Source organism: Astyanax mexicanus, chromosome 4 (assembly GCF_023375975.1).
Source record: "Astyanax mexicanus isolate ESR-SI-001 chromosome 4, AstMex3_surface, whole genome shotgun sequence".
NCBI lineage: Eukaryota > Metazoa > Chordata > Actinopteri > Characiformes > Acestrorhamphidae > Astyanax > Astyanax mexicanus.
The window spans coordinates 11,237,845-11,258,594 of record NC_064411.1 but is presented as its reverse complement, the minus strand read 5'-3'; the positions used below and the strand labels follow the sequence as shown (position 1 = coordinate 11,258,594).

The 20,750-nt window shown below is 35.4% G+C and overlaps 2 protein-coding genes across 17 annotated transcripts in view; one reads left to right on the top strand and one right to left on the bottom strand.

The window, feature by feature from the left end:
• LOC125801101 (NACHT, LRR and PYD domains-containing protein 12-like) overlaps positions 1-20,750 on the bottom strand; it is a 431,224-nt gene that overhangs the window by 278,851 nt on the left and 131,623 nt on the right. The window lies entirely within an intron of this gene.
• LOC125801228 (uncharacterized) lies at positions 2,144-9,816 on the top strand. Of its 6 annotated transcripts, none has more exons than XM_049477606.1 (14): positions 2,175-2,382; positions 2,455-2,526; positions 3,532-3,765; positions 3,928-4,034; positions 5,089-6,374; positions 6,909-7,024; positions 7,210-7,251; positions 7,334-7,405; positions 7,492-7,557; positions 8,209-8,297; positions 8,387-8,498; positions 8,586-8,694; positions 9,276-9,346; positions 9,501-9,816. In XM_049477606.1, exons 5-14 carry the CDS (start codon positions 5,936-5,938, stop codon positions 9,603-9,605), a joined length of 1,221 nt encoding a protein of 406 aa, XP_049333563.1. In that variant the 5' UTR covers positions 2,175-2,382; positions 2,455-2,526; positions 3,532-3,765; positions 3,928-4,034; positions 5,089-5,935; the 3' UTR covers positions 9,606-9,816. The 6 variants fall into 6 exon arrangements, with proteins under 6 accessions (XP_049333564.1, XP_049333565.1, XP_049333563.1 ...); XM_049477610.1 differs by having other exon boundaries at positions 2,178-2,382; positions 5,089-5,257; XM_049477612.1 differs by having other exon boundaries at positions 2,178-2,382; positions 5,089-5,408.

Sequence of the window (20,750 nt, the reverse complement as noted above, 5' to 3'; positions counted from 1 at the left end):
TGCAGTGATTTATGAATGAGTGAGAATACAAATCTGTTTACCTGTTTTGTAATGTTTTATTTCTTTACATGAATTTGGATTATGAGGGTCACATATGGTTGTCTAATAGTCTAATAGAGTTTTTAACTGAACTAAAGTCTGAATTATTGATATAAAATGTACAATAACTTACACACTTTTTATTGTTTACTTATTAGGGTTCAAGCACCGAAGGTGCGTAGAACCCTACCCTGATAGCAGACTACTCCGATCCGGATCCGTTTTACCTCCGGCAGATCCGCGCTACAGTCAGGTCTGTTTAGTGGATCTGGTCCGGTGTTCTGACGATTTGTCCTACCTTGTCGAAACGTCCTACCGTGGCGCAGAATGATAGATTATATCTGTCGATTTATGCTACTTTGTCGAAAAATACTACCGCGCGTGTTTTGTGTTTCACTTTCTATTTGATAATACTCCTTTCATTAAAACTATAGGTAGGATAATTCGATAGCCTAATTATAATCATAAAACAGTACTCCCTTCATTAAAACTATAGGTAGGATAATTTGATAGCCTAATTATAATCATAAAACAGTACTCCCTTCATTAAAACCATAGGTAGGATAATTTGATAGCCTAATTATAATCATAAAACAGTACTCCCTTCATTAAAACTATAGGTAGGATAATTTGATAGCCTAATTATGATCATAAAACAGTACTCCCTTCATTAAAACTATAGGTAGGATAATTTGATAGCCTAATTATAATCATAAAACAGTACTCCCTTCATTAAAACCATAGGTAGGATAATTTGATAGCCTAATTATGATCATAAAACAGTACTCCTTTCATTAAAACTATAGGTAGGATAATTCGATAGCCTAATTATAATCATAAAACAGTACTCCCTTCATTAAAACCATAGGTAGGATAATTTGATAGCCTAATTATAATCATAAAACAGTACTCCCTTCATTAAAACCATAGGTAGGATAATTTGATAGCCTAATTATGATCATAAAACAGTACTCCCTTCATTAAAACCATAGGTAGGATAATTTGATAGCCTAATTATAATCATAAAACAGTACTCCCTTCATTAAAACCATAGGTAGGATAATTCGATAGCCTAATTATAATCATAAAACAGTACTCCCTTCATTAAAACCATAGGTAGGATAATTTGATAGCCTAATTATAATCATAAAACAGTACTCCCTTCATTAAAACTATAGGTAGGATAATTTGATAGCCTAATTATAATCATAAAACAGTACTCCCTTCATTAAAACCATAGGTAGGATAATTCGATAGCCTAATTATAATCATAAAACAGTACTCCTTTCATTAAAACCATAGGTAGGATAATTTGATAGCCTAATTATAATCATAAAACAGTACTCCCTTCATTAAAACCATAGGTAGGATAATTTGATAGCCTAATTATGATCATAAAACAGTACTCCCTTCATTAAAACCATAGGTAGGATAATTTGATAGCCTAATTATAATCATAAAACAGTACTCCCTTCATTAAAACTATAGGTAGGATAATTTGATAGCCTAATTATAATCATAAAACAGTACTCCCTTCATTAAAACCATAGGTAGGATAATTTGATAGCCTAATTATAATCATAAAACAGTACTCCCTTCATTAAAACCATAGGTAGGATAATTTGATAGCCTAATTATAATCATAAAACAGTACTCCCTTCATTAAAACTATAGGTAGGATAATTCGATAGCCTTTATATGATCATAAAACAGTACTCCCTTCATTAAAACTATAGGTAGGATAATTTGATAGCCTAATTATGATCATAAAACAGTACTCCCTTCATTAAAACTATAGGTAGGATAATTTGATAGCCTTAATATGATCATAAAACAGTACTCCCTTCATTAAAACCATAGGTAGGATAATTTGATAGCCTTAATATGATCATAAAACAGTACTCCCTTCATTAAAACTATAGGTATGATAATTTGATAGCCTAATTATAATCATAAAACAGTACTCCTTTCATTAAAACCATAGGTAGGATAATTCGATAGCCTAATTATGATCATAAAACAGTACTCCCTTCATTAAAACTATAGGTATGATAATTTGATAGCCTAATTATAATCATAAAACAGTACTCCCTTCATTAAAACCATAGGTAGGACTGTAAAATCTCATTGATAATCTAATAAAGTATTTAATTGTATTATGTAGATGGAGATCTGTTTTTTGGGAATCAAAGAAGGGTTATTAAAACCAAAGAAGAAGCCATGTTGCTGTTCCAGGAGTTTCATTCCTCTCCCATGGGTGGACATTCAGGAATCTTAAAAACACGGACAGCCATGTGTTCCAGATTTTACTGGCATGGAATGTCAATCGACATTGACAACTGGGTATGTATTTTTTTTCTCATTTGTTAGTTTTTTTAACCAATTACTGTATTTTCAAATAATTGCAAATAATAGGTACTGGAATGTGATAAATGCCAGAAAATTGGAAAGCCTTTGACCGCTGCACAACCACTACAGTGCATTAAGGTAAATAATTGTGTTTTTGTACTGAATAATTCGCATGTGGTTGTGATTGCTTTTACCAAGTTAAACCAAAAAGAGAGTTTTCTCTCATTGCATGTTGAAAATGTAGTGAACTGAGCTGCACAATATAGACGTTGCAACACTATTCAATTATGGTAGAAACTCATAATGCCAATGAAAAATAAAGCCATAATACATGCTCCTGCATCAATTTTCTCATTTATGGTTTCAGCACATAAGCTGTCTTTTGCATTTTATGAAATGTCCTAACCAGTGGAGCAATGAAATTACTGCGAAATATTTAGTAAAACCTCCGTATATCAACTTAAATATTCATTATAAGCTACAAACTTTTGCCATCTCCTTTAAAGTTACTGGTTTGAGGTTGCATGTTTTTTTTTGGACTGCAACAGTGTCATGTTTCCAGTGACTAATTCAAACTCCTCCTTACCTTCTCCTTAACTTAAACAGTCTAATGAAATAAAGCCAAGTAAATCGATCAAAATATAATGTCATGGTTCTTAAATAATTCTGACACAGTGTCATTCTTTTTTTCTGAAAGTGAGAAAAATTAAAAGACAAGCAAATACTCTCCTTCCATTTTATTCAACATGTTATATCCTGAACTGCACAAATTCCAACTAGATATGATTGATTGTGCTCTTTTTGTAATCAACAATGTCCATGATCAAAAAAATAATTATGTAAGAAATATAGTGACCAGCCCTACTTTTATTTTTCTACTGCACTACCTCATATCTACAACTGATTACTTCCATACTTTATGTATAGTTTTTGTATTTATATATTTATGTATATATTTTTAAGTCTCAGTTTTGAATTTTAGTTTAGAGTCTTATATCCCTTACTGTGCTCTCTTATTGTACTACACCTATTGTTTTTCTACTGTGTTTTGTAACTGCTACTGGCTGCTAAATTTCCTTTGGGATCAATAAAGTATCTATATATCTGTCTTTAATTATAGCTTATTTGTTTTTTGCTTTGTAGGTGTCTGCGGTCTGGGAGCTCATTGGGATAGACCTAACAGGACCATTACCAAAAACTTCAGATGGCTTTCAATACATTTTGACAGTTACAGATTATTTCTCAAAATGGGTAGAGGCCTTTCCTTTGAAAACTAAATCTGCAGCTGAAGTGGGTAGAAATCTTTGTTCTATCATTTATAGACATGGCTGTCCAAAGCGCATCCTTTCAGATCAGGGACGGGAATTTGTTAATGATGTAAGTGTTATCATTAAACTGGAAAACTTTTGAGCCCTCTGTTTATTAGGATTCATAGTTGCTGTCTTGACACTATGCTTGTGATGATTGTGTATTTATTTTGCATGCAAATTGAATGTTTTTATAAATATATTTGATTACAATAATCATATATTTTTAAAGCTTAACCATAGGCTTTGTGAATTGCTACACATCCAAAGGAGCGTAACAGCAGCCTATCATCCACAAACAAATGGCCTGGATGAGAAGACTAATGACAATATAAAAAGGTATATTTTTGTATTTATTACAATGCTTGCAAGGCAAAGCCAATTCAACCACACCCTATATAGTGCCTTATGGAAAGTGGCAAATGCATGTAATACAAAACAGTGTCCCTTACATTGTTAATGGCATTGCAGACAGTGTGGACTCAACATATTTCCTGTTTTGTCTGATCAACTTCATGTTAATTGCATGTCATACATTAGTTTTAGATTTTAGGCCTTCAACACAATCCTAAAAGGTTGGGATAGTACAGCAATACAATTTTGTAAAATAACGAAATATTTCTTCGTTGTTTGATATCCTTGGTGCCTAAACCAATTATGATCATCGTGAGAAGGGCACTACAAAGTAGTAAATGCTTCACTGTGCCAACTTTAAGGATGTGCTATAGGCCTATAATACAGTATTTGAAGTATATTAACAAATAAGTTGTCTGCAATGAAATAAAGGGACATGTAAAAAACACTGGATTGTTTGTTTGCATTTTCCACACTTTCCCAACTTTTTCTGATTTGGAAATGCATAAAAGCATTGCTCTAAAACATGTCACATGGTGTTTTTTTGTGCATAAACTTGATGATTTCATTCTTTTCCAGCAAGCAATGCATTTCCTTTAGCAAATTAATATAGATCATTTGTTCCCCTAACTTTTGTACAGTTAAGCACCCCTTCATACTTTAACAGCAGTCACACTTCATTCAGCTTTCAGCACAGGATAAACTACTAGTCTAATAAATCGTCAATTTAAGTTGAAAAAGTGATATGCAAGTGGGACCAGGGAACAACACATTACTCTGTATCATAACTAATTCATGATAAAGAGTAAAATATTAAGTAAAATAAATGTTTGGTCATGTCCTGGACATATAGTGTCTGTACAGATAGTTAATGGAATGAATGAAATGAAGATTCATTTCAGAGATGTAGCCAAAACGTCACTGGTATTCCACATGGTGGATATTGGGAACCACTTATATATACTGGCATTAGCTATTATTTATTGGTAATTTGGTTTACGAAGCAATTTTTTTAATTAATTATATTTTTGCATTTTAGAGCCCTTAAAAAATTGGTCAATGACCAGCAAAACGATTGGAATGTCTATCTGGATGCCACCCTGTTTTCATTGCGGTCTAAAGTGCACACTACCACAAAATTCTCCCCGTTTCTTTTGATGTATGGGAGGAAGGCAGTGTTCCCTTCAGAGGTTCCTGTTGAAGTGCCAGTAAGTATGTTTTTGTCTTTACAATTGTAATAAAATTATGACTCTCTATTAGTTTCTCAGATGACAGTCTTGGAAGTCTGTTGATAATTTTCTTCTTACCATCATAATCCTAAATAACATGTAACAGTGTTGAGGTCTGGACTCTGGAGTGGTGAGTACATTATACTGAGAACACCAGAACCTTCCTACCTTCCTTGTTTTGTGTCTGTATCTTCCTTTCTCATTGAGGGCTTTATGACTGAAACACATCCTTCTAGACCCATAACATTCAGCTGTCTTTTCACAGAGGAAGGATGAACAAAAACACCTGAAACTGGGGCTTGTCTGTCTCTCTCTCTCTCTCTCTCTGTCTCTCTCTCTCTCTCTCTCTGCTCAAACTAATGTTTATCTGATGCAGGCAGTTTGGATAAGGCAGTTTACTCTGGTCTACTGTATTCACTAATTGGGGTAACATTTGCTGACTGTTTTTCAATTTAGCTTTCCAAGATTATTCTCCCTGAAGGAGGATACAGCGAGTTTCTTGATTCAAAACAAAAAACATCGGAAGCTGTTAAAAAAACAGCAGAAGATAACATACGTAAGTCTCAAGAAAAACAAAAAGAAGCATATGCCAGAAAAGTGCAGAAGAAATACCAAAATGTTGAGTATAATGATGGGGATGAAGTACTTCTACTGAATATGAGGAAGCGAGGAAGGAAAGGCGGAAGAATAGAACCGGATTTCTCTGGTCCATATGTTATCCAGTCAGTCCGTGGCAAACTTGTCACATTAAAAAACCCTGAAGGAGCCATCCTGAAAAACAAATACAACATTGGCCATCTAAAACCATATAGAAGAAGCCAGGCAGCCGACAGTAGCAGCAGCATCTTCTCTCCTTGTCCTCAGCAGTCTTCTTCCAAGAAGAAGAGTTCAGAAGAGTACACAGACCCAAATGTACAACGGTGCTCAGTTATACGTTTAGCTTCAAAACAAGCTGATGTCAAAAAACATGTGCAAACAACCACAGTAACTGAAAAGCCTGCAACAAAGAGCTCATCAAACACTGAAACAACTTCAGTAACTGAAAAGCCTGCAATGAAGAGCTCATCAAACACTGAAAGAAGCATTCAAGAAGAAGGTGGCATAGTTACAAAGTTCAGATTTTGACCTGTTGGTCCGTTTGTTACCAGTTTGGTCTAACCCAGAACATTTTTGTTCATGGAGGTTTGCCCATGATAAACTGTTTTCTTCTTCTTCTTCTTCTTTCTATAAGCCCCCTGGCTGTGTTTGAACTGTTGGTCTTAATCTTGCCATTTCACATTTTAGGGTGGACAAAATAACCTATGAAAATGCAAGGTATTTGATGTATCGAAGGAATTCTTCTCCAGCCCCTAGGTTGGATTTTTACACCTAACATCTTATGAATTAGGCTATGCACACTACTTTCCATTGATTCTCCCACAGTCCTAGATGATTCCTTTAAACATATTTGTTAAATAACAATCATTGTTTAGGTTATCATGTCCATCCCATTTATTTTTGCTTTTTTTGTTTGCATGAGGCCTGTTGGCCTGTTTGTTTTACACTGTTTGTTTTATTTTGCCCTGTTTTAGCCTTGTTTATCAGTATATAACTGATATGGTGATGCTAATGTTTACATATTTATTTTCAGTAATGAGACTCTGGTCTTCAAAGGACAACAATCAGGTGGAAGCAGTTGCCGGGCCATACAAATTGTATGATTCTTCTTTTAGAACACTGCAAGGGACCGAATGTGTCGCTGATGAAGTAAGAATTAGAAATAAATAAAGTTTAATTAGTCCTTCTCAGGATTTAGTTCCAACTGGCTGGACACTTTTGCTGCTGGATCAAACTGTTCAAAGAGGCCAGGCAGTTGGAACAAAATCCTTAGAGAGATTTTTTTTATAAACAAATTGTTTATTTGTTTATTAACAATTATTGTGTGAATATAGGTGATTGATGCATACCTGAACCATCTGATTGAACAACATAAGGCAAGTAGGGTTTAAGGATGTAGTTATTTTGAGATTCTTTGATATGTTCTTATCATACTAATTGCTGGTTGCTGTTTTACAGACGCCTGTATATCAGCTGTGTGCAGTGGTTGCTTCTTCTTTAGCTGCTGGACAGTTTCGATGTCTCAGAAAGGTAATGCATTTACACATAAAGTTCTGGTGATTACTTAACCCATTTAGAACCATAACTAATATTTTCTGTTGAAAACTTAAACGCAGATGAAGTTCCCAGTTGAGGACACATGGCTGTGCCCTGTCAATACCGGAGGACATTGGATTCTTGTGGTGTGTGTTCTTAAAATTACATATTTCCAGTAATGTTGCTTTGTTCATTTCCAGTTATGGGTCACAATATATTGTCAGGATATATATTTCAATGCATACTACAGTGGAAAACACTGAAGTTCATAAAATCAAATTCAAGCATTTAATTCTTAGTTCCTATTTCACCAACAAGGGTATTTTTAAAGGGGTTAAACACTGAAATATTTTGGAATGAACAGTGATCTGAGTAATACTGTGTGTACGTAAAATACATTGGACAATCTTAAAGAAAGATTTGTTTGAGGTAAAGAACCATTTTTGTACACAATATAAATAAATGCAGGATGTAATAATGTTAAATTTATTTAAACCATATCATATCAATGCATGAAAATGCATTGTTTTAAATTTAATACAAGCAACAAATTAAAAAAAAAAAATGTTCACCACTGTGTTAATCATTTGGGAACTAAGGACGGGGAGACACATAATATACTCAGTCATCTTACTGACCTTTCAAATCAAATAATTTTTTCCACCGGGTGTTTTTAGAATTATTCAGCTTTTGTACATTTTTTTGTGTTACTTTTTTTGGAAATAGGATTGTATTTGGGAAAAAAAATTAACAGAAAATCACTGTTAAACCAAAGTATTTACATTAATTTTTTTTAGATTGTCAGCATGTCAAGAAAGATCCTCTCCATCATTGACCCCATGGGAAATGAGGGATTATATGAGAGAAAGATTTTGCGGAACTGGAGGTAAGCTTCTTATTAAGAAACCTATTTCATCTTTTTTACAAAGAAACATACGCGTTCTGATTGCAAATATTATGTTTTGGGCCAAATAGGAATTTTTTAAAGATGATTGGACACCAAGATCACAGCGCTGAATGGCGAACAACAGTATTGAAACACAACCCACAGCAAGATGCGAGCAGCTGTGGCGTTTTAGTGCTAAAGGTATGTTAACTTTTTCAGCTTTTGTTCACATAAATATCTTCAGGCCAATTGGTGTATGGTTTAAAAGGTTTGTAAATAATATTGCAGTTTGCAGAAGATTTTCTTTCTACTGGAGCTATCGACAATGTGCAGACAACACAAGCAGCTATTAGCACCGCCCGAATGGGGATAGCCTGTTCATTGCTTGAACGTAAAGGTGAGTTGTGTAGCAGTGGCCATTATTACCATATCGTACATTATATTTTGTCTCTCACCTATGCTCTATGAATCAATTTTGGTTAGGTGATATAGTATTTTATGTATGAATCAAATTGTGTAGTGATGCTTGTCATCAGTGAAATACAACCATAAAATACTCACAGTTCTTTCAGTGTGTGTTGTACTGGTACATGTGGGTGAGACACTACAGTGTTGCTGTTGTTTTCGAACACTGTCCATTCACTGTCCACTCTATTATTAATTTCTAACTGGTAGGTCTACCTTGTTAATGTAAAGTTAGAGATAATAGCTGCACAGTTTGTGTTCCTCTAGTCCTTGATCAGTGCAAACATGACACTGTTGGCTGGATGTTTCTGGTTGATGTATTATTCTCAGTCCAACAGTGACACAGTTCTATTTAAACACTCCAGCAGCACTGCTGTGTCTGATCCACTCACATCAGAACAACACAAACTAACACCACCATTTCAGGGTCACTGCAGTCATGTAACATTGTCATTGCAGTAGCATTTTTCTTTTTGTGCAAAAAAAAAATAATGAAAATGAATTTGCTTCAAGGCAATGCAGAGGACTACTGCACAGTTTGCTCTATGCTGGAAGGGGATGGAGACAAGAGCATGACTGAAATGGTAAATATTTACATGTCTGCAAGTATGCAGTACTCTCATTGTTAATGAGTTACAATAAAATAAATAAGTAAATATAATCGTTTTTAATGTTTTCTTTTTCCTATTTGTCACACATTGTTAATGGATATCAATTTGATTTTTTTTTTTTTTTTAGGTGCAGTGTGATGTGTGCAGTCGCTGGGCACATTTTGAATGTGTCCAATATAGTAAAGAGATTTCCGCCAACTACCACTGTAGAAAGTGTACAGTTAACAAATAACCTGAATGTATTTTTTCCTGGATTAAGCTGCACTTTGCACTGTTTGTTTTAAAATGTAAAATCTAAGTACACTGTATAATATGTTTATAAAAATGTGTGTTATTGGATTACAATGCAATGTTCAACTTAATTAGTAAAAGTATTAGCAAACCATGAGAAAAAAAAACTTTGGGGATTCAGTAAAATCACAGTGAACCTTAATCAACTCCCATCAGGTCATCCGATTGTGGTTATTTCTGCTATCGAATTATCCTACCTATAGTTTTAATGAAGGGAGTACTGTTTTATGATCATTTTAAGGCTATCAAATTATCCTACCTATGGTTTTAATGAAGGGAGTACTGTTTTATGATCATAATTAGGCTATCGAATTATCCTACTTATGGTCTTAATGAAGGGAGTACTGTTTTATGATCATATTAAGGCTATCGAATTATCCTACCTATAGTTTTAATGAAGGGAGTACTGTTTTATGATCATATTAAGGCTATCGAATTATCCTACCTATGGTTTTAATGAAAGGAGTACTGTTTTATGATCATATTAAGGCTATCAAATTATCCTACCTATGGTTTTAATGAAGGGAGTACTGTTTTATGATTATAATTAGGCTATCAAATTATCCTACCTATGGTTTTAATGAAGGGAGTACTGTTTTATGATTATAATTAGGCTATCAAATTATCCTACCTATGGTTTTAATGAAGGGAGTACTGTTTTATGATTATAATTAGGCTATCGAATTATCCTACCTATGGTTTTAATGAAAGGAGTACTGTTTTATGATTATAATTAGGCTATCAAATTATCCTACCTATGGTTTTAATGAAAGGAGTACTGTTTTATGATCATATTAAGGCTATCAAATTATCCTACCTATGGTTTTAATGAAAGGAGTACTGTTTTATGATCATATTAAGGCTATCAAATTATCCTACCTATGGTTTTAATGAAGGGAGTACTGTTTTATGATTATAATTAGGCTATCAAATTATCCTACCTATGGTTTTAATGAAGGGAGTACTGTTTTATGATTATAATTAGGCTATCAAATTATCCTACCTATGGTTTTAATGAAGGGAGTACTGTTTTATGATTATAATTAGGCTATCGAATTATCCTACCTATGGTTTTAATGAAAGGAGTACTGTTTTATGATTATAATTAGGCTATCAAATTATCCTACCTATAGTTTTAATGAAGGGAGTACTGTTTTATGATTATAATTAGGCTATCAAATTATCCTACCTATAGTTTTAATGAAGGGAGTACTGTTTTATGATTATAATTAGGCTATCGAATTATCCTACCTATGGTTTTAATGAAAGGAGTACTGTTTTATGATTATAATTAGGCTATCAAATTATCCTACCTATGGTTTTAATGAAGGGAGTACTGTTTTATGATCATAATTAGGCTATCAAATTATCCTACCTATAGTTTTAATGAAGGGAGTACTGTTTTATGATTATAATTAGGCTATCAAATTATCCTACCTATAGTTTTAATGAAGGGAGTACTGTTTTATGATTATAATTAGGCTATCAAATTATCCTACCTATAGTTTTAATGAAGGGAGTACTGTTTTATGATCATAATTAGGCTATCAAATTATCCTACCTATAGTTTTAATGAAGGGAGTACTGTTTTATGATTATAATTAGGCTATCAAATTATCCTACCTATAGTTTTAATGAAGGGAGTACTGTTTTATGATTATAATTAGGCTATCGAATTATCCTACCTATAGTTTTAATGAAAGGAGTATTATCAAATAGAAAGTGAAACACAAAACACGCGCGGTAGTATTTTTCGACAAAGTAGCATAAATCGACAGATATAATCTATCATTCTGCGCCACGGTAGGACGTTTCGACAAGGTAGGACAAATCGTCAACGGATCCGGATCGGAGTAGTCTGCTATCAGGGTAGTTAACTAGCGTTGGCTAGCTATGGTAAGATAGATAGATAAGTAGCTAACGCTAGCTATGTTATCTTTTAATTGTCAGTTTATCTAGACTTTCGGTAACGGTACCTCTCGCTGCTCTGCTGGGTGAGCGCGGTGTTCTCGTTCCGTGCGGCTCACAGCTGCTGCTCTCATAGTAACGTTACCCTCAGTCGGACGGTCTGTACATCCCAGCTGATCAGAGGAAAAATAAAAAACGGAGGAAAAAAGCCTTATTATTATATTATAATAATAATAATAATAATAATTATTATTATTATTCCAAGTACTAATGTTTCTCAGAGAGAGTTTGGCTTCTTATGGATTATAATCTGCCTTGTAAAATCTAAAAAATGGAAACAAAAAGCACGATGACTGTGGATTATCTACTGGTATCAAATGGAAGAGGTTTTTAAAATGTATTTGTTAAACTAAAGACTTAAAATTAGGGACTTTATTAAACTTGTATTACTGTGTACTTTTACAGTACTTGGGAAAATGTGAATATACTGCTGCGAATTGTAAATATTTAACTAAACCAGTAAAATAATTACACAGAATATATTTGAAATATATTATATACATATCAGAGGACAATGTTTGGCAATCACACTAATATTGTATTCAAAGAAGGAGCCTTACTTTTGATACAGAAAGTAAGAGCAGTTATAATTTATAATAAGTAAACAATAAAATGTGTAGTAAGTTATTGTACATTTTTATATCAATAATTCAGACTTTAGTTCAGTTAAAAACCCTATTAGACTATTAGACAACCATATGTGACCCTCATAATCCAAATTCATGTAAACAAATAAAACATTACAAAACAGGTAAACAGATTTGTATTCTCACTCATTCATAAATCACTGCAGTGTCTGTGTTCCACCAGCAGATGGCCGCCAAGCTCCACCAAAAAACATCTCCTCTAGAAATCTGATCAGGAGCAGATAATAGCAGCTGCTGAATAAAATCATCTCAACGCAAACAAACAAAAAAGTTAATGTAAGAATTTACTGTATCTGGACCTGTAATATAGTCACGCACTTGTTTGAACACCCCAGCAAACAAGGAACGTCCCGGGGACGTTCGCGGACGTCCCTGTTTGGGCATTTTTGTAACGTTCTCTATAGGACGTTTGTAGGACCAAACTGACGTCCGCAGCAGGTCCTATTACCGTCCAAACAGAACGTTCCGAAACAGCCCTTTAAAGGACGTTCGGTAACGTCCGCAGCAGGTCCTATACTCATCCATACATAACGTTCCCGAACGCCCCTTAACAGGACGTTCGGTAACGTCCGCAGCAGGTCCTATTCTCATCTAAACAGAACGTTCCCAAACGCCTCTTAATAGGACGTTCGGTAACGTCCGTGGCAGGTCCTAACAGAACTTACCTTTGAACGTCTGGGTGTGTTTTTCTCCATGGAGCAGGTGCAGCTGATTAAAACACTGTTGATTTTCACATTACAGAGCGGTTGGGGAGCAGCCCATCACACAGACTAGACCAGACGTGGGTATTTTCCTTTGTCTTTCCGTATCTGTCCCTTCTCAGAAATGGAACCGAACTGCTCTTTTTCAAGCCCCAAAACAGGCTAGATTTAGAGTTAATTAGGCTACAAACCAAATGACATTACTTGTTTTTAATTTAATGCTAATCTACTGCAATGTGTAAATATTAATATTAGCGTTTTCACTGTGCAAGCATCACATTTTCATTGCCTAAATTGTAATCTACTACCATCACCAATGGCTTGTCAAAACCATACAATTACTGCAATTATAAAAATAGCATTAAGCCAAACTGAGGCATAGCCCTCCAAAAAAATTCCAGTGTATCTTGTGTGTATCATACCAGGAAATAAAAATAAATGTATTTCACTTGTGGGGGAAAATCAACATTTATTCCATGTATTCCTGATTTACTTCATGTATTCATAATCAATTATACTGATTATTCCTGTTAATCATTCAATATTCATCCTGTTAATCATTCAATCAGTATTTTATCATTGAGTGTTATGTGAACTTATATTCTCTGATAAGGCCATTCATTCAGACTTAAGGGCAAAGATTATAAAAGCAGGGGTCTGCCTGGAGACTAGCGGGTCATAGCAAATGGTGTTTTCTGATTTATGAATTATTCTCTCCTCAAGGAATGAAAATCAGGTTTGCCTGGAAACTGTTTTGTCATAGTAAAATAGAGCTTTCTGATTCATGAATTATTCTCTCCTAAAAAGCTTATCTTCTGGTACGTGCAGTTTCTGTTCCTCTTTTTATATTTGGTAGTGACCTGTTCCAAACAGATCACGAGGGGATTGCCTCATGTATGCAGGGGGGGACTGTATAAAAATGCCCAGTCGACACAGAAAGGGGCTTTTTCCGACTTTCCTGACTACTCTCATTCTTCATCCATTGCTTTTGCTTTATTTTTCCTTTTTGCAACTTCAAAATAAAAACCTTCTCTTTTTGGCATCCCGGCTCGTTGACTGTCTTTGTCGATTTCCACGACAAATTGGCGTCCCTGGGTGGGCTGCTCGTGCACCGGGACCTCTAGACCCTGCAAGAAAAGCGGAGGACGCTCTTGGGTTAAAAAAAAAAAAGAAACCCAACCTTAGAACCTCAACTGTTTTTTAGAGGAAAAGGCGTTTTCTCTGGGGGTCGGGGGGTGTCCGGGGCCGCTGCAGCCGCACCACGTGTGAGTATATTTTTATATCTTTCTTCGTCTGGTTTGAGCCCCCTGGCACACAGTCTGAGTTGATGTGAAGAGGTTAGAGGCAAAAGGAGGAACCTGTAATTTTTTTTGGTGCTGTGTGTTTGCCTCAATCCAAGATTTGGGGCATAGCCCAGAAAAAACTGGTTCCTGGGGGCCGGATAACCCGCCTTTGTATGACGATATTTAAAGGTTAAAGATTTTTTCCCCTGGTTTTTTGTGAGAAAACGGAGGGCACAGTCTGACGGGGCTGTGAGCACATAGGCACAGCGATAGAGTCGCGAACCTGCTGGTAAAGAAAAATGGATCGATCCCTCATCTGTGTGTTGAGAGCGGGGGGTTTCGGGCCAGAGGGGAAACTTTGTTAAAGTACATTTTTCTAAGGGAAAATGAACGGGGATGCCGAAAGACAAGTGTCTTATAAATTTTTTTGCTATCTAAATTTTTTTTTGGCTTTGCTCCGCACCGCTTCCGTTCTTTTCTCACTTCTAAATTTTTCTGTCTGGTTTTTATCCTCTCGTCTTTTCCTGTTTAGAGTGAGTGAAACAGAAGTGTGTGCGACAGTGCGACTGACAGAGAGGAAAAGAAAAGGGTGTACGAGTGTCTGTTAAAGGGATTAAAAGTGTACCTGTGAGTGTGAAAGTGTGCGGGTCCAGTTTTCCTGAGAGAGAAACAGAAAATGTGTATCTTGTGTTGGCGGAGAGAAAGAATGTGTGTGTGGCAGTGAGTGAGAAAGTGTATGGCAGCGAATTAAAGAGTGTGTGTACGAAGTCGTGAGTGACAACGAAATAGGAAATGGATGAGTCCCACTGCAGGGGAGGAGTCCAAGGTGAAGTAGTTGGAGTTGGTCCAGCCCATTGGGTTTTAGACTGAGAGGTTGATTTTTAATTGTGAATTAACGCTTGTGAGATATCATAGAAAATAGAACATAAGTTCAGTAGGGAAATAGAATAATACACAGTGAAAACAGGGGAAAAAGGCTTTTGTATGGGTAGATATATATATATATACATATAAGAAAATATAAGGATATAAAAAACCTAACTATACAAGGTGAAGATCTATCTGTAAACGGAGCAGTGCGGTAGATGTTACTAATGGTCATAAATAATTAAATAATTAACAGAGTAAAGTGCAATGACATCTATTATGACAGTGACTAATGTGAAATAGAAATATAATATAATATACATATGCATACGCTATAAGACAGTTCTAAAATAAAAATGTGAAAATGTGAATACCCAATCATGAGTACAGTGTACTTTAATGAAAGCAAGGTTGGGGGAAAATGTTAATATAAATAATTAAGTTGTTGAATAATGTCGGAGAGGTATGTGACTGGATAGAATTTATAGAATTTAATAAAGGGATTATGGGGTTGGTTAGCAAAACAAATTAAAAAATAAAAGTAACTGGAAATTCCAAAATATACTATGCCATGCAGTACTGCTGTGTCAGATGTCCTCAGAGCAGGACAAATAAACATGGTTTCTTGTTTGATTGTTAAATAAATAAGTTTAATAAATAGAAAATGCTACATAGTGAATAGTGAATGAGTTAATGAGTGAGCCATTCCAAACACAGCTTTTTCTATCAGGTGATTTAGTCAATTATCTTACTATTCGTTTTCTCATTCAGACTGATCTCAGTTCAGTCCTAGCTGAATGAGACTTATATAAGACGGATGTAATATCTAATTTCTCTATGTTACATTTTGATCCTCATAAGAGGGATAGTTGATTTCAGAAACCAATGAGAAAAGACCTTATTTATTTGAAAATGAAGGTCTTTCTCATTTTAAATAAGGGGAAATAAAATGTGTTTGAAAATGCAGCTCTCTGTTTTGCTTTACAGTATTAAATTAGACTAGAAAGAGATCTGGAAAACGGCATAGATTTAGTTTTCATGCTTATACAATGCCACCTATAAAACAAATGCATAATTTTCTGGCTGTAGCATGAACAAAATCAGCTAAGCAATATAAAATTGTTTCATCTGCATAATGGTAAAGTTTGCAATCTGAAGAAGCAGAGCCAGTAATATAATTTATATATATATATTAAATAAAACTGGACCAAACTTTAACCTTGTGGTACATCTGTGAGATACAGATGCCAAATCTGAATAATTATTCATTGACATGCACTCTTTTGGGTCTATTCCAGAGCAGTGTTATCAAAGCAAATAATTTAAGCTAAATTCAGTGGGAGAGAAAGGGTGATACTGATGGTAATAAGGAAAATCTGTATACAATAATAACAAATAATAAACTATGGGTACTCGGTGCCTTGCACAGGCTTTTCACGGCGAACACCAGAGTGTGAGTTTGTGACAGTGTGACATACCTGGGTTTGTGCTCCCTGCAGAAACACTACAGCACTGAATGTTGATGAAACAGTGCTGCTACGCTGTGTGTGGTTCAGTGGGCTAGGCTGGTTAGCCAAAGACGGGTAAGATCCCAACATATTACACAGGGGCAACCTAAGACAGGCACAGTCTCGATCTGACCACCACATGCATTTCAACAGAAAACGGAGAAAACATCGTGGAAGGGAAGCGCAGCCCAGGGGGAGAGTGAGTGGATGAATGACGTGATGGGGTGTGTGTTCAGTGGAGGCCTGGGCAGGGTAGACCAGCCCAATGGACAGTAAAGAGGGTGAAGCAATTTTGTGTTAAGTTCTCTGAAACAGAAATTCTGTTTCAGAAAAAGGGGGAGAGGTAAATAGATGATCATTATTGCCACCATTATTTGCCCAATAATTATTTTATAGATATAGAGCATTTTTTTTTAAACTTTTAGCTTGTTTTATCTTTTAAAGTTTGGTTTTAAAACAACCTCTATGCAGATGAGCAATTACTCTCAGCAATATTGTAACAGTCTTAACTTTAAGACACACCCAATCCTAATTTAAAAAGAAGAAATAAGAAACTTAGAAATCACAAAATTGAACTTTCACTATTCAACATGTGAGCCACTTTTGGAGCAAGGGAAACAGTAAGTGGGATTTGATAAATTGTTTAAGGAAATATATGTATTGTTGATAATTGTGAAAAGCAATCTGCTTGGCATTGTATATGCATAAATACATATTGAAAATATTGAAAAGTAAATGTAAAGCATTGCTCGGATTTACTTGCTATAATAACGTGGACAAAGCAAAGCATAACATCTGTGTTTATTAATATTGATAATATTATTGTTTGTAATGGAACGATTGATACAGAGAAAAATAATCACGTTCCACTTATACCAATTCTTAAAGCACTAAATAAAATCAACTAAATCTAGAAATCAAGGCTTTATAAAAATCTTGGGAACTGAATAAAGTCAGAATCATAATTTCTTAATAAATAGCACACCGCAGAAAATTAAAGTGGCAGGTAAAATAATATAGCCACAAGCGGTGATGCAAAAGTTAAAGCAAAAGTAACCCAAGAAAGCCCAGTACATCAACATGGAACCATTCCTGAGACAAAAGCCACATTATGTGTAGTTTGTGCAGAGTGTAAAACTTTGGGCCCTGATATTCTATCAATCAGTGTGGAGATAAATCGGAGAATAGAGCAGCTGATCATCAAAAGTTTGCATGGAGCAATGATAATAAACATGATTCAGATATATTTCCAAATGTTTGTTCCTTATTTATTATCTATGTAGTACTATCAATACAATATAAGAGGATATGCAGGAAGCATTCAGTGGTAGGTTTAACAGCAGGTGCGTTTAAAGCAGCAGCTTTGGGCTGTGAAGCAGTAAAATATGGTCTGTACAATGATGGTGCAGAATTGAGGTGTGTGATCTTTAGCTTGGTTAGTGTTTGTGAGAGTGGAAGTAGAAGTGTTTGAGTTTGTTTATGTGTACTTGTGTGTGCGTTTGTGTGTGTGCATGAGACATAGTGTGTGTCTAGTGGTAAACTAGGTGTTTGTAAAAGCTAATTTGGCTATAAGAGATTAGTTATAGCCATGGGGAAGCAGTTACACTAAAAGGGAAAGGGATGTGAACAAAAGTAAGGGAAAAACAGTAATTAATGGTGTTGATAATTAAATGTTGCAATTTAAAATTGAAAAATGACTAAATGTTAGGGATTTAAAGCACTTTTGACAGTAAAGATCATGATTGAGTATAACTGAAAATCAGGGCAACTGAAGAAGGTAAGAAAACAAAATTGGGCTAAAATCTGTGCACAGACAAAATTTAAATATGAAATAATTAACTTCCAAGGGAAATTAGAGCTCAAGTTAAGTGTGATAAATGTATTTTAACCATGTATTTTAACTTGCAGGAAGGAGACACGGAGGACCCCTTAACAGACTTCCAAAATGAATAGAGAACCTTAAACATGATTATAACGAATCGAAAGTCTTGTTTCAGATCTGTTTACACAGGGGGAGAAGGAGAACGTGGTGCAAAGGTGGACCAGTCCAGACACAGAGTGAGGGCTACTCCGCCATTGCGCACGAAAGGGGAACGAGCATGGCTGGATTGAGCCTTTCCAGGTGACTGAGAGAACAACGCACGCAGATCAACTGAAAGGCGAGGGTTCTACAGCTGTGCAGCAACAGAGATCGCTCACAGAGCAAGCGGGAGGAGACGAGACAGCAGCAGCTGAATCGTCTGACTCAGACGAAGGCCGCAGCAGGAAGGAGGGGCAGCTGAAATTGCCCACAGCAGCAGCAGACAGCAGGGGCCGTCAGTGCCTGGCTGTGACCGAGGAGCGGAATTGAGGAAGTAACTCATTCAGCAACGTTTCGTTTGCGTCAAAGTACACTACATACAAAGACTCTTAACACATCTCATTAAAAACACACATAGTCTTATCACACACCAACTCATACTTTTCATTCACTGATATTGCAGACATCAAAAGCCAGAATAAAGCTCTTCGTACGTGGGGCTGAGGTAGTCTACGAGAAAAAGGAAGCCAAACCACTATAGACGATGATTTTCATGTATTTTTTCCTTGTTGCTCTGGGAGCAGGACAACAGCAGGACATTGTGCATTTGACCATCACAGATATCATTGTAATCAGCATTTATGTGTTGAAAATTATTATTATTATTATTATTTTTTTTTTTTCTTATTGTTTAATCAAAATGAAAATTTTTGATTAAAAGGGGGGAAATGTGGGGGAAAATCAACATTTATTCCATGTATTCCTGATTTACTTCATGTATTCATAATCAATTATACTGATTATTCCTGTTAATCATTCAATATTCATCCTGTTAATCATTCAATCAGTATTTTATCATTGAGTGTTATGTGAACTTATATTCTCTGATAAGTCCATTCATTCAGACTTAAGGGCAAAGATTATAAAAGCAGGGGTCTGCCTGGAGACTAGCGGGTCATAGCAAATGGTGTTTTCTGATTTATGAATTATTCTCTCCTCAAGGAATGAAAATCAGGTTTGCCTGGAAACTGTTTTGTCATAGTAAAATAGAGCTTTCTGATTCATGAATTATTCTCTCCTAAAAAGCTTATCTTCTGGTACGTGCAGTTTCTGTTCCTCTTTTTATATTTGGTAGTGACCTGTTCCAAACAGATCACGAGGGGATTGCCTCATGTATGCAGGGGGGGACTGTATAAAAATGCCCAGTCGACACAGAAAGGGGCTTTTTCCGACTTTCCTGACTACTCTCATTCTTCATCCATTGCTTTTGCTTTATTTTTCCTTTTTGCAACTTCAAAATAAAAACCTTCGCTTTTTGGCATCCCGGCTCGTTGACTGTCTTTGTCGATTTCCACGACACACTTTAAAAAGGTTTGGTCAGAAGTGTCCAATATTAATCACAGAGAACAAAAGACACATTGCATTCTTAAAAATCTCTATTCTGCACCTGATCTATTTGTTAGACTTTTTGTCAACTTAATAAATACATTCCATACTTTCCATACATTCCTTACCAAAGTACAACTACTGGCTGAACTTTCCTCACCTTAGAAGCAACACAGACACTTGTACAACTCTCAACAGTACATTTCTATTATGAAGGACCAAGATTATATATGATTTGTAGCTGTCCTGTGATTGATTGAAACTAAGGGTGCTTTCATACCTGAAAGTCCGGACCATGGTCTGAACCAACATTCATGGGTTTACACTGTATCCATTTGGTCCAGTTCAGTTTGATTTCACACTACAGTTTAGTGAGCGGACTAAAGAACTTTAATATGTCCTGTCATCATCAGCTACATGGGCTGCATCTCTCTATATTCTCTATTAATTGGTTTATAGAATAATAGGTGTTTGTGAGTTGCTTTGATTATGTGATAAATCTGACTCGCCTTTGCGGGCACGCATGTGCCGCAGCAGAATGAGTTTAACAAATTCTCATCATATTTTTTTTTCTGTGTATAAGTAAGACTTAGTCTATTGTTACAGTTAATAAATTAATTCCCAGTGTAAGTGCTTGTGTCCTATAATGGTGATGCGCCTGCACGCCAAGGGGAGTCAGATTTCAGTTCAGCACCAATCCTTTCCT